This window comes from Elaeis guineensis, chromosome 3, assembly GCF_000442705.2.
Source record: "Elaeis guineensis isolate ETL-2024a chromosome 3, EG11, whole genome shotgun sequence".
Classification (NCBI taxonomy): Eukaryota; Viridiplantae; Streptophyta; class Magnoliopsida; order Arecales; family Arecaceae; genus Elaeis; species Elaeis guineensis.
The window spans coordinates 2,101,736-2,123,650 of NC_025995.2; the positions used below are offsets into that span (position 1 = coordinate 2,101,736).

The following is a 21,915-nucleotide window of genomic DNA, read 5'->3' on the forward strand; positions in this document are numbered from 1 at the left end:
AGAACAAGAAAAGAAAGGAACATGAGCCTACTCCAAGTTGCTTGATGATAATCAATTGGAGGGTGGCAAGTGAACTAATATGAATTTAATCTTGGCCCATTAGTAAATTGATCTTTTTCATCATGTAAAGAGATCAGTGGTTCCCATGATTGTATATTCATCTATAAAACTCTTACTAGGTGGGAATTGGAATTTACCATATCCACTAGTTATGGAAATTTTTGTTGCCTTTGATAAACAGATGGAGCCATTTGGGCTTTGCCAATCACAAATATTCTTTTTTATAGGTTTATTTGATTTAGTTGAGCATATGGTGTAATATGACATGCTTCTATTCTTCTATAATCTTTTCATTACACTTGCCATCTATTCACCTTTTCTATTGCTTTCTTTACTGATATAACTAAATACATACGTATGTCTACAAAGTCCAATGTCTCGTTAGAAGTTATTAATTTTTAAGAACTCTTTCGTACACCAGTTTTCCTTAACCTCTCCAGCTTTCACTAAAACTATCTACCCTATGTATTTTTTACAATCTAATGTAATTAATGCATGAAGGTTATGTGCCAAGTTTCTTTATATTTTTTAGCTTCTGGGCTACTCACTCATCTTCTCTTCTGCCTGGGCTGGCTAATAGGGTTTTCTTATCATATGCTTAGCCTAAAATGAGCAGCCATATGCTTGCTGCAGTGGTAAACGGTTTGGGTTGCCAAGTGCAATGGCATGTGCTTGGGTTTTGGGGCAGCCAGTTTGTGCAAAAAATAATGCCAAATGTTAGGTCCGTCCCTAGTGAGCCCCTCCGTGGATTCTAGAGTGCTAGGACCATGACTAGGTAATGGCCCTTCCATACTTAGCCTAAAATGGTACCATCCTTTGAAGCTATTTCTGATCCAAGTGCTGTTGGCGTGGCATGGCATGTCATGCCATGCGAAGCAGAGTTGACACATGGTGTGTTATGCGAAAACAAAAGCTCATCACTTTCTTATTTAAATATGCAGCCATATACAGGGTATTGCAGCACACATGCACAGCCTGGCATGTTATGACACAACAGGCATGGAGTGGCACTTTTCTAGTGCAGGAGCTTATTTGGTAGAAAACAATAAAATATTTCTTATGTTTTCCCTCGAAATCCATCTTTAGTTCTTGTTAGGGGTTATGGTCATGCTATTTCCTATTTTGAGAATATCATTTTGAGGAGTCCAAGTCAAATTAGGAGAGTATTTAAAGGTCAAAGAAGTCCAGACATTAAAGAGAATACAAGTTGATCATGGGTCTTAATTCCTTCATGATTGTTATTGCAGGAAAGTATGGATTTAATGCAAAAGACTTTTAGGGCCCGGTCCCTCTATGAATTCTTGGAGCCTCTTCTGTTGAATTACTTCTAACATTTGTATTTACTAGCTACTGAGGTCAGTCCAACTAGATAACTGGTTAAGCAGTCAAACTTTAACAAGGATCTGTTTGTTTTTATTGTTGAAATAAGTTAAATTTTGGGTTTGAAAGATCATGTCTTCTTGTTTTCCTCTATTAAGTAGGTTGTAGTCCGAATTAGGGATTCTAGGGTACCCATGCCTTTCAACTGTATCTAATCTGTTTTCAGTGGTGGATACTGGTATTAGCTAGATATGCAAATTAAATGCATTAATCCACCTTACAGAAGCAGTGAACCTTCTCTAAATGTTCTTTATCCTTGGTTTCCTTCATCCGTTCTTCTTTGATTTTGTTACATGAAACTTTGAAAACCACGTGTTTAACATGATATCAAGCTGATGAGCATCCCTATCAAAATTAAGGTGGCATGTGTTTTTTAAGGTTGGTTTAAATAAAACAAGCAGGCATTGTGAAGATCCAACAGATCTTTGAGCGACTTACATGACACAAATAAGGTCTAGATGTGACAAATAATAGGGGTGCAGGGTAATGTACCTCTGTGTATCTTGCGATTTGGTTCATGTTGGTTTGTATGGGTCCATGCAAGTGCATTCCTGTTGGGCACGCACAGGCAGACAGGCATGCAATATACAGAGTTATCATCCACATGGAACTGTGAGCCTTGGCATGTCATTGGCACATGACTGGCACTGCTCAGCAGAGCATGTATTCTGCTAGGTCACCATTGATGTGGGCTCAACACTTGGCAATTTGATTGTAGCTTCTTGTTTTTGTAGTCTTAAAATGTGGCAGCTAATATTCAATGGACTGTTCAACTAATTTAATGGTTATAGTAGGAGGGACTTGCAGTAGAAATTACCAAAGGCAATTCATTTTAGAATGAAATTACTTATTCACATTGCTTTATTTATGTGACAAACTTGTAGCATCATTGAATGCTTGTCTTAGAATAAACATTGAAATAGATTAAATACACGTGTAATGAGAGAACATATTTGTTCTTCATACCTGACAGCGTACTTTGCTAGTGCTTTTCTATGATACATAGGATTCTTTACCGTACCATTTGACGTGACAAATGCTTGTCTTTTCCATCATCTGATCAGATAGTTTGGTACAGATCATATGACAAATTATCTTGGTGTTATGTTTTATTTTATTTTTTTCACTTGTTCTAAAGACAGAATATTTGTCGGATATGCTATATATTAATCTAATTTCTTTAACTCAAAAAAATAATTTTTCCAATTTAGAAATTGGTCTATCAGAATGCTGATGCAGTCCTTCATGTAACTCATGTTGCAATGGTTCTGTTATTCAATGCAGCGGATAAAAGTGCTATCTGATTTGCTGATATCTGTTTCGAAAGCTGAAAGGCAGGAAGCAAGGATGAAGATACGGCAAGAATCTTTGAGGCTTGGGAATGTTGGTGTTATCAGGTAGATTATCAAGGTTTGCTTTTTAATCAGGGAAAACAAGACAACGGATGTGGGCAGGAGAATTTAAAGCAATATTCAAATGAAACTTAGGTTTTGTCTTTCTAAGGCAGGATATTAGCATTGCTACATTTATCCCCCACAAACTTATAACAATTTACTATAGTTCAACAAAATTTGTCTCCTTTTTTTAAAATTTTTTTTTTCCTTTTGGAGTTTTCATCAAAGTGATATCAAGATGGAATATTATCTTAAAGTTTAATGTATGGTAAAAATTGTGACCTACAGCCTTCCAGTTTTAAATAAATCCCAGCTTCATGATTAGAATAGGGATAGAATGAGATTTTTGAACATGTGAATTCACCGAAGGAAGTTAAAATTCATGATTATTGTTCTGGTAAAACAACTTTATTACTTTGTCGATTCTGTTTCTGTTTCTGTTTTTTTTTGCATTTAGTGTTTGCTTCAATCATCTTATCATTTCTTACGGGTTAGCTTTGAGTCCTTGTTTCTATACATAGAGGCCAAGGAAGATAACCAAAGGATCTACTTGAATGTTGAAAAATACCATCATTTGATCAAGTTAGATGAGCTCTTTGGTTACAGTTGTGATTTATTTTAATTTGGTTCACGCTAACAACTCATGATTTGTACTTTCCTTATAAGATAAATTTGCCATGAATAGGATGGGAGAAGTCCTTTTAATCAATTTGGTGATTTTGCTATTCATGTTTATTTTGATCTTATAAAAGTTGTATTGATAATGTAATTCAAAATCATCAACAAATACAAAGTGAATATTATGATTATACTACAAGTGAGCTAAAATAGATGAGGAGACAAATTAAAATTGAAAACTGAGATGTCAATTGAATTAGATCTTTTAAAGACTTTCTATAGTCACCCATTGTTTCATATTCTATGAACTGTATAGCACTAGAATGAATCCTTAGCGGACCATGGTTGTGGTCAAGGTATGCCATCTTGGAACTAGGTTGTACCAGTGCCACTTTGTTACTGTGTCGGTATGCCCGGTATGGGGGCCAGTTTGGCATACTGAGTATCGCCCGCATATCCCGTATTGGTCATACTGCTCAATTTGGTACAGTACACCCTTGTACCATCCGGTTTGATATGGTATGGCGTATCTTGGTTGTGGGTAAAGATAATATGAGATCATCAGTTTTTAGGCTTCATCATCTACCATAGAAGGCTAGGGGAGGACTTGGAAGTGGGTTACAAATTTTCTTAGAGTATGGGACAAATTTTTGTGAGATAGTTTACGAGTAATATTGAGTCTTCAAAGAGATACAGCCTCTTTGCCATTTTACTAACTTGTCTTGAACAGAGTTATTTTGCCTTTTACGTGAATACAGAGCTGTTTGAGCTGATGAGAGTATGTGTGTTTACTATAGGTGGAATCCATGGAATATTCATGCTTTATTTGTACCGCAACTTAGTTTGAGTTTTGATCAAGGTTAAAGTCCTAGTCAATACCGAATTGTATGGGGCATCATGGATCAAGATGTTGACTACTTGGGTCTGAGGACTATGACACTTGAGAACCAGTCCCCTTTGTATGAGTTGTCCTAGTTGGTAGTGGTTGGAACGAACTAGTACCAAGCAGGATGTGGATTGACACCAATTGGTATTCGTTGAAATTAACCAAGATGTGTAGAAAAGCCACCTAGTCCCTTTTTTCACTGGGGAACAAGGAGAGGAGAGGAGAGGACGAATAGAGAAGGGAGAGAGAGGGAAAAGAAAGGAAGAAAACATGACTTGTCATACCGACCATACCTAGTGTATTGTACCATATCAATAAGGTACCAACATAGTGCTGAGGTTTAATTCAATGCAGGGGCTGAATAGCTTGTATTGGGTGGAGCCAAATGGTTATGATCAGTTTGTGTTGCACGGACTCTCAACCATCCAATTTCAAGTTAGCACAGTGGTCGAGCATGATAAAAGGATCTTCAACCTCATATCCAAGGTCTTAAATACCAGTGAAATAGTGGGGCATCCCACCTTCTTGAGTCTACAAGGCAGTGTCCTGAGTGTTGGGACGAGATGAGTTGAGAAATGAACTGGGACAAGATAGGAACATCCGCCAATCCAAGTTCTGCTACATGGGGTTTCTTGTTCTCTAGAAAAACTGAAAATCTGAAATAACTCTGTATCATGGTATTTAAAACCTTGCCTGTGTCGGTGCAAAGGATATATCATACGATATTGTACGAGTAAGGTACCAATATAGCAGATCTTGGAAGAAATAATGTTAAAAGAACAAAGGGAAGGAATTAAAACCTCATCTAAACTGACTTTATGCCCTAAAGAATGATAAGAAAAATGAATAAAAGGTATTTAGTACACTTTAGGATGGCAATGCCCCCCAAGTTTTGGTACCGTACCATACTAATATGGCTTCTAGTATATACTACTAGCTCAACTAAGACTTTGAATAAGTGTTCGCCGAATCGTCCCGAACCAGATGGTGAAGATCATACCGAATCGTATCGGTGGGATATCGGTTTAGTTTCGGTGTACAAAACAGCACAACAGCCATCTCGGAGGGAGGGAGAAGAAAGAGAGGAAGAGAGAGAGGGGGGAGAGGAGAGGGAGAGGGAGAGGGAGAGGGAGAGGAAGAAGCATCGAAGGCCATCTAGGCTTTTGTTGAGCTTGGTAAGGGAGGAGGAAGGGAAGGAGAGAAAGGGAGATGCTTATTGGATCATCGAAGGCCCTCGGAGGCCTCCGGATGGACGGTGCCGCCACCGCAATCTCTCCGATGGCCGGTGAGTCAGTGCTGAGAGAGGCTGAGGGTGGTCGAGGCCGGAGGAGGGCCTTCGCCCCCTCTAGTTTGAAATAGGGATTCGTCCCTGTTTCATTTTTCTTTTTGCTTTTATCGGGTGAACATTGCCAACTTTATTGTATTTTTTTTAAAATAATTTCAGTTGCTGGTAAGCATCTCCACCTCTCTCTCCTTCCCTCCCTTCGCTCTTATCGAGCTCTGCCCTCTCTTCCTCTCCCTCGCCTTCAATCCTTTCTCTCTCTCTTCCTCTCTTTCTTCTCTCTTTCCTTCTTTGCCCTGTCGGCTTGGCTTGGCACGGATCCATACCGAACCATATCGCTAGTTGGCCGACATGGAATCCAATTCCGGTTCGATAGTCCTTGGTAGGAATTGTTCTTGATTTTGAAATCAGTGGTAACTATGTTGAAGTTATTGCATCATTGTTCTATTTGGTGCTTGCCCATTGGGTATTTTGTACCATTCTTTTTTTTTTGGGTATATTAAATGTATTATATAATTCTATGACCACTTTTCAATAAATAAGTGGCTTAAGGCAGCTTTAGAATGTTTTCAGCATGGTTCACCAAACCACCTCGAATCATCCACTTCAGGGCATGTTGAATTATATCGGCTGACAAGGACGGTTCTAGCCTTTGAAATGAGAAACTCGCGAGGGGGAGAGGGAGAAGGAAAGAAAGGAAGAGAGAGAGGGGGAGGGAAGGAGAGAGTGAGGGAGAGGGAAAGAGGGCCTTCGGAGGCTGTTAGAGGGTAGCTAACGTTGCTATGCCACTGTTGAGCTTGGTTGAACCTAGAGGAGGGCAGAGTGAGGAAAGAGGAGGGAGAAGAGGCTATCAGAGGTCTTTGGAGGGCCGGCAATGCTGCTGCATCACCGCCATGTTAGTGAAGGCCGGAGGAGGGGCTCCGTCCTTCTCCCGATCGTAGTTTTTTTAAGATTTATCATGTGAAGTTGGCGAATGTGGTGCGGGCTTCATCGATTTTTTATTTTTTTAGTCAGTTGAAGTCAGCAGCACAGTTGCCAACTTCATGCGATAAACTCAAAAAATACGAAATTGGGGCCGAAGCCCCTGTTTCAATTGGGAGGGCAGGCCTTATCCTCTGGCCTTCACCAACATGATGGGGACGCGGCGGCATCACCAGTCTCTGGGGGCCTCATCTCCCTCTCCCTCTTCTTCCTTCCTTTCGCCCTCTGGTTTTGCTGAGCTCAACAGTGGCATAGCAAGCTTGCAGCGGGGCAAAGAGCTCGGCTGCCTTCCGACGATCTCCAGAGGTCTTCTTTTCCTCTCCCTCTCCTTCCCTCCTCTCTCCCTCTCTTTTTCTCCCATTCTCCGTTCGCCTCTCTTTGGTGTCAGTTTAGGCCCGGTATGGAACGGCATAGAGTGTATTGAATTGTATTGCTGGCTGACCTGTTTGGGCTCCGGTACTAGCATGGTGAATCTTGGTTTAGAGTTCTGGTCTTTCTCCCTCTCTTTTCCTCTCTTATCTCATTAATAAAAGCGATGCTTTTATTTGATTGGGAAGCCAAGCATGCTTGAAACCATCATATAAAAGATCATTCTGAGCATTTACAGTGGAAAGTGTTTTAGCTGGAATAATTATAAAGATACTGTTCATGAAGATTATCAGATTGGAAATGTTGTCAAAATTATCCAGATGTCGTAATATGCAGGATGGATATTAAGGGTGGTAAATTTCATTAACAATCAATAGAAATATGGTTTACACCCCAAGGAATTGAATTAAAAAATATATAACCAGTGAAAAAAACAGAATGTAGATCAAGGTTTGCTGAACTGGTACCGTCGGCCGTTTCGGCCGGCCGGCGGTACGGTTCGGTATGGTTTCATACCGTACCGAACCGACGACCCAAACGAGAAGAAAAAAGAGAGAAATTGAGAGAAATAGAGAGAGAGAAAGAGGAAGAAAAAAAAAAGAGGGAGGGGAAGGAGCCGGCGGGGCTGTCGGACGGCCTCCGACTGGCCGCCGTGGCCGTCGGAGGGCACCGTCCACGCGCGCGGTGCCGCAGGCGTGAAACAGGGGCATCGTCCCTGTTTTGCAAATTTTTTTAAAAATATGGTTTTAAGTGAAGCCGGCAAATGATTTGCCGGCTTCACGATTTTTATTTTTTTAAAAAAAAATTCTTAAGTCGGCAACTCGTTTGCCGACTTCACGATTTTTGCTTTTTTTTAAAAAAATTCTTAAGTCGGCAACCCAGTTGCCGACTTCATAAGTTTAAAATAAAAAAAAAGAAAAAATCGAAACAGACGTAGTCTGTTTTGAAAAAGAAGAAGGGGGCGGAGCCGCGGAGGGGCTCCGCCCGCTTGACCGCCCTTAGGCCGTCGGCATCGGCTCGTCGGCCACCGGGAGCCTCGCAATGGAGGCACCGTCTGTTCGATAGGTTTCCTGCCCCCCCTCCGAGCGCTCTCTCTCTCTTTTTTGCTCTCTTGAAAGCCCTATCGGGCGATACGGGGCTCGGAAGCCCTCCGACGGCCGCAGCCGGCCACCGCCGGCCTCCGGCGGCTCCCACCTCCCTCTCTTCCCTCCCCTCTCTCTCTCTTTCTCACTTTCCATTCTTTATTCTTCGGTACCGCCGGTGTACCGATTTTACCGGCCGAATCGTGCCGGTTCCCCATCGGTCCGGTACGAGATGGGGTGTACCGGCCGATTCGGCACGGTATGGCAAATCTTGATGTAGATACTCAAGAAAGTTAGGAAAAGAAAAGAACAAACCCCTCAGAGCCCTTATGAAGGGGTACAAACAAAAAAAAGATTTCTTCAGTGAGAGGTCCCCTCTCAAGGCCATGACAAGCATTTAATAATCTGGATGGGAAAATGAAAATTTGAAAAAGTGCTGCAGAAGCTGAGTGATTTTTCACTCCATTGAGCACCTCATTGAGAAGGTCTCATATGTATACACTCATTCCGAAGCAAATGGATGGTTAGCAACAAGTAACAGATGAGTCTAAGAAACATCTGAGTTTACAGGAAAACCATCAACATCAATCTTGAGAAAATTAACATATTTTTACATTGACTTTGCAGGTCATGCAAACTAGGTTGGTTGAGGTTGTGGGATGATTTGTGTAGTCCCTCTATAAATGTTATGTTAATCTTGTAGAGTTACATGAGATCTATATGTGGATGCAGCGAATAAGCCAGCACGATATCTATTAACAATTAAAGACATTTCTCGATAAGGCATGCCACCATCAGTTTGCCAAATGATCTACCAGATCTGCTTTAACCAATGTTGAGAATCTTTTATTTGATTTTTCGCATACACTGATTAACTTAAAAGCAACTAGGAAGCATATTTCTCTCAGTTCTCCAAGGTCAGATACTTGATGACTAATTCATCTTGCTAGATGACATAAATCATGCTTGTTTAGACTAATATATCATTTCACTTGTTCTACAATATTCCAACTTTTGAACTTTACAATAATATTGGTTCGTCTTTGTTATTTTTTACTAATCCTGTTCATGAGCATAATTCTCCGTACAAGGTTTACATTCTAAAATCTGAAGGTCTTCCACTGTCTTAAACTCATTTTTCCCCTGAGCCAATACATTTGGATGTTGTCTATGTAGTGACAAACACCTGACAGCACATAAAACACACATCATTCATGTGCTAACTCCACACTTGCACAAGCACATAAATGATCTGTTAACCTCATTTGTCCATGACATAGTTTTTGGCCCATCTCTAACGTGTGTCATATGTTGTATGGTGGCATTAGGTTGTGAATTAGATTATCCATTGCGAATCTAAATTTGTTATCTGGAATGATGATGGTAAAAGAGAATGCCATTCAATTATTGAAATGTGCTTCATAGGAAGGCATATTTCAAATTAGGAATGGAACTGACAACCATCACTGATCTAGTTCTTGAGCTAATGCCAGTGTTGGTTTATAATGAACATGTTATGATGTTATCTTGTTACGCTCCAATTTAATTTTGTCGAACCTATTAAATAACTTGATCACATGGTTGCAATTAAGGTTTTTCATTTTTGCTTTTACTTTTTTTTTTACTTTAACCAGATATGAGTAATGAGTTTGAAAGCAAACAAGTCATTAGGTTTTTCAGATGTCAGTGCATATAATGGGCATACATAACCAAACATATTCGGAGTATACATGTGCCCTTTTATGTAAATATATAAACCTGTATCACTGTATTTGAATTTTGGGAATTCCTTTGACAGCCATCCTTTTGTCAATTTTATGCCCCCAGCATCCATGTGCGTCATGGAGGATTTATGGTGATCATATTCCATTTTCTGGTTTTATGACGTGCTCACTTGGCCCTGCTTTTTCTGAAAAAAAAAAAAAAAAACAATATGCTCTCTTTTAAACTGCAGAGCTGGGACTGTTATTTCTGAGACATGGGAGGATGGTCAGGCATTGAAGGATCTTAATTCTCATCTTGTAAGTTTTTTCCTTTAGTAGATAAAAATTGAGATTCACCATATGTATGTAAATATTTACTTCTTTTATCGATATAATGTGATAAACAAGATTGCATTGCATATTATGCTTTGTGTCTGGTTTAAGAGCTGAATGACATTTGCGTGTTACCATGCAAGGTCTGCCAGTAATGTTACTTGGAACTTGTTACTACATACCTTGCTGCAATGGGCAATATTTTCATAGACCATGGTGCAGAGTTGTCAGTGTTTCACTGTTGTATAGAATTTTTGGTTTTTATTAAACATAAAATATGCATCTACATGATCTTATGATTGGACTTGTTAATTACTTAAAAATGAGACTCATCTGCATGATGGCTATATATTTAGATGTTATATGGAAACAGCATCAGCATGTTTAGCTGTTTATTATATCCACATGACTGCTGGTTTATTGCATTTGAATTGCAGATACAGCAAAGTTTGATAATATTAAATATGGTCATTTTTTGTTATATAATAGTGATGAAAATATGTATTTTATCATGGGCAAAATGTATTAGATTTCCTCAACTTTATTGGATATTTGTATATATTATGCATGTATGCACTGGTTTACTGCAAGTGTAGCTTTTCTTGCATTAAATCTTAGTGCACAATTTTCATCACCTGCCCATGTAGATGTTCTTGTGCATTTCACATAAAAATGTGACTTATGATGTTTTTGTTTTCCACATGTAGAGATCTTTGCTGGAGATGAAAGAGGCGATTGAGAGGCACAGAAAATCACTTAAAAAACGGCAACATGGTATAGTTCTTGCTTACCGGTTTGTTGCTATGTTTTTTTAGCTCTCTTTTATGTTCATGCAACTGACCTCTGAATTGGTGAGGCATGTATTTTTATGGTGCATAACTGCACATGCTCATGTCTCATGCACCCATTCTAGTGTACCTTGCAATGTAAAATTTTTGAGGGTAGTATAAAAGAGGAGTGGCCATATGCAGAGATGCAGTAGGTGAAAAAGCTCTTAGCTTTCTTGCATTTATTGAAGTACAATATCCTTCTCTGCGTGATGTAGTTATTAAGCCTAACCAACTGAAGTCAAATGTTTGCTAGTTGCTATAGACTATAGTAATGAGAAATCCGGACATTGCCCGTCCTATTGGCCAATTAGCTGTCTTTTGGTACAGTGATCACTATTATTATTCCAAGGCAAGTCACTTCAAATCCAGAGGTCATTGGCTTTGTTACTTAAGCGTTTTGTAGGGATTAGATCTTTTATAAACATTGTGTGAAAGGATTTGGAAAAGCTGCAGTGGTGATAGAAGATGTGGTTCTTGTTACAAATGAACGAATACAGATTAGTAACCAAGCTTAGTTGGGATAAGCTTGTTGTTTATGGCCATATTAGATCTATTTTCCCCCTTTCTAGCAACTCATCGTTGTAAATGTTTATAGATGCATGGATGCCGGTCGTTGTAAATGTTTATAGATGCATGGATGCCGGTCGTTGTAAATGTTTATAGATGCCAGTCAAAAAGCTGGGGACTCCAAGATCCAGAATTGCACTTTTTGCTGCTGCTGGTTGAATAACCTGATCTTCAATATGCATATGCTCACTTGCATTTATCTTGTATCATAGTTTTACAAAAATTATCTATTGTTGGGTTTTCCACTTTTCATTGCTCCAAATAATGGTAATGTGAAACTGTTCTATGGTCATTTTTGTGGTCGAAAGCATTACTCTATTGTCGACTCATAGTACATAAACTACTATACAGGTTTGTTAATTTAAACATCATGGATCTACATCAATTGGAATTGCTTTACCTATTGCAGTGTGATAGTGTTGTAATAAAGAATGGAAAAGTGCATTTGGTTAAATAGTTAAATCTTCTCATCTATAGAAAGCTTGGTCATAATTGATAGCCCATTACTAAATACTGGATTAATTTGGCAAGTCAATGTTAGCTAATAGTTGGGAGTTGAGGAGAATTTCTTTTGCTTAGAACATGATCGAATTTTATTATGATTAAGCAATATGTCAAATACTTTTGTTTTTATATTTTATAGAATAGTTTTATATTCTTAAATGAAAAAAAAAGATGCAAAACAACTTCAAACACTTTAAAACATATAAAGACAGTTAAAAGTTTGAAATTTTAAGTGGACACATTCTCATAACTTTGTTACCATTTCTTCTTTGGAGGTGGTATCAGGTCAGCCTGGCTAGCTCTCAATCTGATACCTAGGCTTTTAGATTAATTCTAGTCTTAATTGGTGATAAACTATGAGATACATTGAGTAATAAGTCTGGTTTGGGTATGTGAAGACCTATAATTTTGATCCAATTAGGGAGAAGAAAGATTTCTTTCAACTTGTTCAACTCGAATCTCTTAAAAGAAATTTAAAAGATGGAAAAATTATGAAAGTAGGGCTTAGGTCCCTTTTTCTATCATTGATTCTCCACATACACAAAGGTATATAGCCCCTATTTATGACAGTGAGGTCTATCCTTGCATAATTTTGGTTAAATTCCTCTTCTTATCTTCTAGACGGACATCCATCCTCAAATAATTTGGGTCAGATTCCACTTTCTAGTTCAAATAGGACTAGATCTCTAAAGAACATGATTGATATAAAAAAATTACAAAAATACTGAAATTTTATAGAAGATAAATCTCGACTTCTGTGTCAACTATCTCCTATCACTTCGTCTATTCTTCTGTATCAACTATCTTCTATCACTTCGTCTATTCTTCACAGTTTGGAAGATAATCTCCAGTTAGAGTCTTTCTTAAAGAAAAAATTTTTGGTTTAACCAGTTCGTTTCGAGGCCCAAGGGATCGAATTTTGGTCTGATTTAGTTCTGTTGGGGGCCAGCCCAAAGTTGTAGATTTTGAAAAGATACCTATTTTTTTTTAAAGATCATCACAATTCGGCATTATATGATCAAGTTATGGTCTTCTAAATTTTGGCATGCGATTCAACTTCTTGATATGGTGGATTTTATCTGCGGATCCTATCTAGCTCTTATTTGTATTACCAAAATGATCCACATCGAGTCTGAGAATCTTCTTGGATCGAGGCTTCTTCTATTTAGGGGATTTAGCTCCCACTAAATTAGACTTGAAAGTGGAGAAAGACCTGCTTCTCCATCTAGCGGTGGAACCATCTGATTTAGCTCGAAGATGGTTTCTGGCTTTGGTTTTCTTTGCTCTCAATCTCAACAAACGACTTAATATGCTTCTAAATCTGGACTTTGTGGTAAGGGTGCTTCTTGATGTACTTGTTGATAATGACTACAACGACTCCTTGTTGATCTCGATCTCGATTGATCGCTTGGTGGAATCAAGGGATGAGAGGTTGGCCCCTTATGACTAGTATCGGCTTCTCAATTTTCATACCATCATCACGAACTTGCTGCAAGCATTAACAATTCGCTTTGCTTAGGTAGCAATTATAAGGTCTACATTTACTTGTTTTCTACAGGCACCGATCAAGGACTCTTTTCGGTCCTTTACAAGGTGATACTTCCTCTATCACTTGTAGAAGACCGCATCCTGATCCCAAAGGTATGAGCTCCCAAGGATAATCTGGCAAACATCCAAATAAACTTCACATGTTATCTCATCAATATACCTCTCAGTGATGGCAAACTTGAAGGTACATTGCTTGATGATCTTCAACTCGACATCCTTTTGAATTCAACTAAGAGGATAAGGACATGGATGAGGCTTAGTTTGCAAATCAACTTTTGAACTAGATTTTCAAAGATAAGGTTCTTCTGGCTTCCATGATCTAAAATAGTCTTGATAATGCTCTGTTTCTTCTAGATGTTTAAGCGAAAGAGTTTCTCTTGTGCCTTTAGATCTGCCTTCTCTGCTATCTCGGGTTTCTTTCCTATCAAGCTCCGTTTGGAGTTTGCTTGCTCATGTTTGGGCAGCTTCTCAACCTCTATAGCATTGAGGATTACCTTCCGTTTCTTCTTAGTATCATTCTTCGGCTTTCATTCAGGATGAAGGTTCTAACACCTCCTTGATGTGGTTGCGAAGATTGCAGTGATGACAATAAATTTTGAGTCATGTTGATGTGCTTCTTGCCTTTCTTCTCTTCTTTAGGTCGATTCTTCTCCTCAATCCCCAGGACATTCACGTTGGCTTTGTTGATGTTTTTAACTTTGAAGAGCTTCATTTTCTTTTAGATGCTCTTATAGAGACCTCCAACGTACTTTACAAAATTGCATGACAAATAATAGAGATTCCAAGTGAGATAGCTTGCCTATGGAACTTGGTGTAGTCTTGGATGGATTGATCATACTTCTACTGTTGGTATTGCTATTTAATGCATCGATCTTTCTTGTAGCCGATTGGGTAAAACTGCTTCTTGATTAGACCCTTTAATTTCTTCATTTAACATTAGAAATGCCGTTCTTTTTCATGTACGAACATGACTAGAAAGCTTGAGATGAGCAAATGCTATCTTTTGGATGGTAGAGTATCTATATACGGTAAAGTAGGTCTCTAACTGATCGAGTTAGTTATCTACTCTTTCTACATTAATAGTCCCTTTGTATATGGGGATCTCGATTTGAGCTTCAACTTTAAATAGTTGAAGAGAGATTTTGTATACCTCTCGGTTGCTCTTCATCCTCATTGGATGGAGGATCTTCGTCTCCAAACGTAGGAGATAGCTTCTAATAGAATTTGCTGGTGCTTGTACGTGTGTTGGTATTGCCAATTTGGAGATGATCTCGGTGAGTTGAGTAATCTTTTCATCTAGTTGTGTGAGATGTTCCTTCATCTCATCATTTGCCGAGGAAGAACTAGCAATCATACTTGTCTTTATCCTTCGATGTACTTGAAGCATGGATAGCCATTCTCTTGATTGCTTGTATTGCTTGTGCATCTGGACCATGAAGTAAGGCCCCCATAGATGTAGAGGACCGATGTTCTGATACCAATCTAATTTAATCTAATCAGAGAGAAGGAAGATTTCTTTCAATCTACTCAACTCGAATCTCTCATAAAAAAATTAGAAGATGGAAGAATATCAGAAGTTGGGCTTAAGTCTCATTTTCTTCCATTGATTCTCCACATACACAAAAACTGGAGTACATGGCCTCTATTTATAATAGTGATGTCTGTTCTTGCTCAATTGGGATTATATTCTTCTTCTATCGTCTAGAAGGATGTCCATCCTTGAACAATTTATGTTGAATTTCTCTTTCTAGTTTAAATAGGGCTAGATCTCTAAAAAAACATGATTAATATAAAAAATCATTAAAAAATACTAAAATTCTATAGGAGATAGATCTCGGCTTGTATATTAACTTTGTCTTCTATCATTTTCCTAATTCTTTACAGCTGGGAAGATAATCTTCAGTTAAAGTCTTTCGAAAAGAAAAGTTTTGATTTGACCAGCCTATTTCAAGGCTCAAACAATAGAATTTTGGCCTGATTTAACCGTTTTAAGGGTTGTCCCAAAGTTGTAGATCTCAAAAATACATGAGAATTTCAAAAAAAAAAAAAAAGATCATCACAATTGGACATTATATGACTAAGTTATGGCCTCATGAAGTTTGGCATGCAATTCGGCTTCCTGATGTGATAGATCATACTTCTAGATCCTATCCAGTTTTTACTCATAATGGTTAATATGATCCACATTGAGTCCAAGGGTCCTCTTGGGTCAACTTTGACCTTCATTTGTTGGGTTTGGTTGAGTCTGGGGCCGGACATGGGTCAGGTTCAACATGTTATGACTGATACTTACCTGAAACTCGGGTTTGGTCCCCAAGTGGGCCAGCAAAAATTAGTGTAAGAAAAATAAACAAATAAGTTATTAAAAGACAAAATTATTGCCTATATTATGCATGTATAAAGAGTAATGGATTATAAAATTAGTAAAAAGAAAGCTCTAGGGGACTCTAAACTATTTTTTAGATCAACGTGAGGAAACAAGGAAACAATGTAAACTCCTGGAGGGGTACAATTTGTATCCTATTACCATAAATTTGCTTGATAATAGACATTAAACATAAGGATTCTTGAAAAACCTTTTCAGAAAAGATAAGGTGTTTAAGCATGTGATTATGTATAGATATATATCAGACTGCAGGTCCATTGTTAGATCCATAACATTGCAAGGCTACATGCCATTAGATCTGTACTAGTACATGCAAAGCAGGGGCATGACATGGCATGTCAGTCTGTCAAAGTGTTCGTAGGCACTATTGGCAGTGCCATTATATGTCTTGTGCTGGTGCCTTTATGGTAAACAGCACTGTCATGGTGCCAGCTATGTTCAGTGCTTGGCATGCCTGGTGCCAGTGCGTGTTGTGCCAATGCAAAGACAGGATGGCCCTACACTACCCTAATCCTTGCATACCGTGCCAGGCATCAGTTAGTACTTAGTAGCCATATGTCCAAGGATCTGGTCCACCAACACATATTGACTTTCAAATTGCAAATTGTGCAAATATTAATTTAACTAATATCAACATCCATCAACTTTATTTGACCAACATCACCATCCATAAACTTTATTTTTTTAGCTTGATTTTACACACATTTGATTGAGCCATTATAATCACTAAAGCGAAATAGTATATGGCACTGCTTCTTAGAATTTGATAACCATAAGCATTTGAAAAATTGCTTGTGTGTGCCAACACTATATACTAGTCAATACTTCAAGGTTACTCTTTGTCTTATCTTGCTTTATTAAGTTGATTTCTTTGAAGAGATCAACACACAAACTCAGGCTATGGTGATATAGATTGTCCAATATGGTTATCATGATTGTAGGATGTCTACAATCATAACCAGTGTTCAGAGGCTGATGACCCAGACCAACATGCTTGGTGGTAGGATTACAGATCAATGGTTCAACTGTGGGTCAACCGTGGTCTAGACGCTCTCCTTCCAAAAAACAGTGTCTCCTCTCCACCATCATATTCATCTTCCAACCCTTCTTATTCCAGCATTCTTGCAAATCTAGTCTTAAAGAATCACCATCTCAAACTTCAATTTTCACTTCCTTACCTCTTCCTTCCCTAATGGACAATTAAGTCAGATTTGGCTGGAGAAGCATAGGCTCAAACCTAGCTTCTACATCCCCAATCACAAATCCAAAATCTTGATTTTGTTACCTCTTTGCCTAGGTTCTATTACTTCCTCCTCAACTACAAGCAGCTTGTCCCAAATCTAGCCTCTCCTCCATATGCCACCTCATAAAATCAGACTAAAAAAGGAAGAGAAAAGAAGCAAGAAAAGAAGTAGGAGGAGGAGAAGCAATGGCTTTCTCCTTGCTTGAGGTTAAATTGGAGAAGTGACCTCCCCCAGGCATCAGGAAATGATTAATGGTGATCAGAAATACAGGCTCGGAAGAGAAGAGAAATGGAGAAGCTGGGGCCATTATATTTAGGAGGATTTGGGATTGTGGAGTAGCAGGATTGGAGATCATTTTTTTGTAACAGGTTTGTCAGGGTTTTGAGATTAATTTGTTCCAGTTTAAAAGAGTCTTGTGTGTTTGAACTGTTTGACCCAGGCGAGTACTGATGGTTGAACTGCCTAGGTCCAATTAGAGTGGATATTACACTGCCGATAAGTTGAACTTTTGTGCTCATGCCAAAGATATTCACTGATGCTTGACGGTCTGATCTCTAGAACCACATCATCTTTGTTTAGCTGTATTATAGAGTTGATCTGATTTTATGACGCAAGTCTCTTCTCTATAACAATTACTATTTTTTGACCCATTTGGCTCTAGGATATACTGTTTTTGTTCAAGTGGTTATTTTCTCTATTTTTAATATGCAATGACAAGAAAGCCTCTTTATAATTATTTCAGGTCAACTTATTTACTCAGCCATGATGCTCATTTACTCATTGATATCATTTTACAATTCTTCTCTCTTTTAGATAAGGGTGATGGTAGTGATGTGGAAAGTGGTATGTCAGAGGAAGATTCCCTTATACAGGATGAGATTTGTAAATCTCGCCTGGCAAGCATCAAACGTGTAAGCTCCTGTGTGCTATATGTGTCCATGATAACTCTTTCATATGGTCTATTTTTTTCCCATTTTGCTATTTCAAGCTATGCTGCACTGTCAAATTATTGATATTTTTCTTTGTTGGTATGATACATCTGATTGTCCTTTATTTTTTTTTCTACTTTTATTTAGGAAGAAGAATATTATCTAAGAGAGAGGGATCGTTATGAAGTGGAAAAGGGAAGGCTGCTACGTGAAATGAAGCGAATACGGGACGAGGATGGATCACGCTTCAACAATTTCCAGATTCTTAATCATCGATATGCTCTCTTGAACCTTCTTGGGAAGGGAGGTTTTAGTGAGGTTTACAAGGTAAATCTGGTAGATCTTTTAGTGGATTATACGAAATCTATGAGCCATCATGGTTACCTATGTCATAGTAAACATATTCATCAGGGTTTAATCTTGGGCGTATAGCAGAAAACCTAGTTTTCTATTTTGCCTTTATAGGCATTGGTGAGCATATATCGTTTTGCAGTGATTTGAAGTGGGAACTTTCAAGCAGGCATTTGATCTGGTGGAGTATAGATACGTTGCATGTAAGCTTCATGGTTTGAATGCTCAATGGAGTGAAGAGAAGAAGCAAAGTTATATACGCCATGCTATTCGTGAATACAACATACATAAGACACTGGTCCATCTTCATATTGTGCGGCTATGGGACATCTTTGAGATTGACCACAACACATTCTGCACTGTCTTAGAGTATTGCAGTGGTATGTGCATTCCTTGATCGGCATTTTTATTGATTCACCTATGCTGAATTGAACAACTTGTTATGCTTATATTATATTCATTTACCTGCTTATATTTTCGAGTTTTAAAAACTTGTGATGTTCCCAGCTATGATTTGGTGGCCACTCAGGAGCTGTCACCACATGCGCTGTCCAATGGATGTCATTATGGTGACAGTCATGGAAAATTGTGTATATTTGTACTACATTGTAATCAGAGTCGTCTGTCACGAAGAACTGATAGCAGCTAATTCATCCACTCTAATGTAGGGATAAAACACTTGCAGAGGCCTCTTAGGAGTTCTCGATGGGGTATGGAAAAAACAATCCCATAGTGGCGTCAATAACGAGGTTCTGTGTAGATGTTGCCACTGATATTGGTTCACTCTAGGGTATTTTTAAATCCTCAAGAAATCATTTTATGTGATATGAACAATTACACTATCTCAAATATGAGTATTTGAAAACCTAGAAATAAGGTTCTCTACATGTGTCTCTGCCATGTTAGGATGGGGTTAGTGCTCCCTCATTTTTCTTCTGCTTTTGCCTTCATCGGTTGAAATTTAAATGAAACTCATGAATATGACACTTGGGTCATCCCTTTATTTTGTGTTGCCATGGATTCTAAGATAGCTTTGTGGACCATACCATGTGATAGATTCCACATCTTCTAATTTTCCTTTCTGCGGGAGATGCAGCAAACTTTTTAAATTTTACTGGAAATGCCTTAAGCAAGAAAATTGGTACTTAAATCCTGGTACTTACACATTTATCCACTTGCAAAATGCTTATTATTTCGATATGCATGGATATGGTGCATCATATTTATATGATGGTTGGCAGTTGCATGTATATCTGGATTATGGTGGATCATATTTATCTTATATTTGACGGTAGTATGTATTTCTGGATATATGAGACGAGCCTAAGAGAATAACCAGTCTTAATTATTGCTGCAAGATACAAATTTAGACTTCTCTGCTCTGCTATGCAGAACACTGGCAACCTTGCTCTGACTGAAAAGTTTCCTGTTGGAAAAGGCAAATTCTTCCCTTCGAATTCCATTTCTTTACTTCAATAATTTGCATTGAGTAGGATGATGTTCTTCTCTATGCTTGTATTCTTAGGTTTCTCCATGGATTTTTTTTTTTTTAAACTGTGGTTGCATTTTGTTATCACAGCTCATTGTCTGCTAAGTCTTCTATATAAACGCGAAAGAAAATTTTATCTGTTTGAAATGCTAGGACTGGATTTTACATAAAATTATATGAATGTGTTTTGTCAAAATTTGAATTAGGAGGGAATCTGAGTCTGATTTTACTTTTGTGATTCACTCGCATTTTGATCAGGGAAGGATCTTGATGCTGTCCTTAAAGCAACGCCTATTCTTCCTGAGAGAGAAGCTAGAATTATAATTGTTCAGATATTTCAAGGCCTGGTCTATTTGAACAAGAGACCTCAAAAGATCATTCATTATGATTTAAAGCCTGGGAATGTTCTCTTTGATGAGGTTGGTGTTGCAAAAGTGACAGATTTTGGTCTTAGCAAGATAGTGGAGGATGATGTTGGATCTCAGGGTATGGAACTGACTTCCCAGGGAGCTGGAACATACTGGTGAGAGCATGGCATCTGATTATTTTAGCACTTTATTCCTCTCTCTTCCCATCACATGGACACACAATAAATGTTATTCCATGAGTTAAAATTAGTATGGATTTTTCTGTTCCAAATGAAATATGTTCATAGTGCTCCACAATGTATGGCCTTGTTTGGGATGCTGTTGGTAGTACAGTTTTTGGAGTTTTTGGAAGTAGAGCTATCAGGAAGTAGAGCTTTTACAAAAAGTTGTTTACTCTGTGAGAACTACCGTGCTATGGAACTTTAACATATGTTTGGTAACCCAAATGGGAAAGTGCTTTTGGCATGATAAAATGACAATAGAGGACATTGCATAATATTGTATAGAAGAATATAATACAATATAATCATTACATATTATTATATATTAAGATATTATTTGATAGTATAATGCTATTAGAATATAATATAATGTGATATAATATTGTATTGTAATATAATATTAGAATATACCATTGAATACTATAGCATAATATATAATATGATATGATATGGTACAATATAATATAATATAATATAATATTTATAGTGTAATAATATGTATGATGTGATATGATATAAGATATAATTATGAGATTTGTTAGTGGATATTTGGTCACTAGAAAAATTTTATTAAAACAAAAACAGCTTTCTAACATTGGCTAGAAAGCAATTTGGAAAGAAGCTACAAAATGAAACTTTTTCCAAGAAGATCTTTTTCAACTTTCTGCAAAGCCAAAACAACAACTAGATTTTTTACCAAACACCACTATACCATCCAAAAAAACTGCTTTTAGAGGGCCAGAAAGTGCTTTGTAGCCCTCCAAAAGCTTTGTCAAATGGGGCCTATGTGGGTCAATTGTATGTGATTACTGATTACTTAATTGCTTAAAATTAAGCTCTTTCTTAAGAAGTCTTCCTTGGTGGTATCTTCCACTAATTATGCAGTTCAGAGAGTGAAAATTTGTTGCTATCTGCATATAGTACTATTAGGAATTTGAAGAAAAGATCTGAGTTGACTAATGTTTTCTTGTACTGAATTGGTATTATATTGGATTATTATTGATTCACTTCTTTTTACCTCCTGTGATCATCATCATCATCATCATTATCATCATCGTCATTGCTATTATTTTATAAAGAGAAAACTATACTTATGCTAAGTTGCTACCTCTGCTTGCTAGCCATTCTTTAAAAACACAGACATGTCCTTTATCTTATCCGAATCTGATTCTAGACCATTTTTTAACTAATAGATGACAGTGAATTATTGCAGCGCTTCCAAGAACTGAAGCTTCTGGAGATTCATTTTGAACTGAATAATGGCCAAAAAAAAAAACCACTTAATGGGTTATTCTCACACTAACTAATCTAGAAATAGTTTAATCTTATATTAATTACTTTGAAACATGTATTGGAAATGAATAGTTGTTAGTCAATTGGATTTTTACCT

General features: G+C 37.7%; 1 protein-coding gene across 2 annotated transcripts in view; it reads left to right on the plus strand.

Annotated features, from left to right (window-relative positions):
• The window catches only part of LOC105042394 (serine/threonine-protein kinase TOUSLED), a 45,837-nt gene that overhangs the window by 15,368 nt on the left and 8,554 nt on the right, over positions 1-21,915 (plus strand). For both annotated transcript variants that reach the window (XM_073253519.1, XM_010919578.4), the window contains exons 7-13: positions 2,725-2,837; positions 10,007-10,073; positions 10,796-10,862; positions 17,981-18,078; positions 18,244-18,423; positions 18,617-18,827; positions 20,195-20,459. In XM_073253519.1, the coding sequence (XP_073109620.1) occupies positions 2,725-2,837; positions 10,007-10,073; positions 10,796-10,862; positions 17,981-18,078; positions 18,244-18,423; positions 18,617-18,827; positions 20,195-20,459 (1,001 nt within the window). The remainder of the gene's footprint in view (positions 1-2,724; positions 2,838-10,006; positions 10,074-10,795; positions 10,863-17,980; positions 18,079-18,243; positions 18,424-18,616; positions 18,828-20,194; positions 20,460-21,915) is intronic.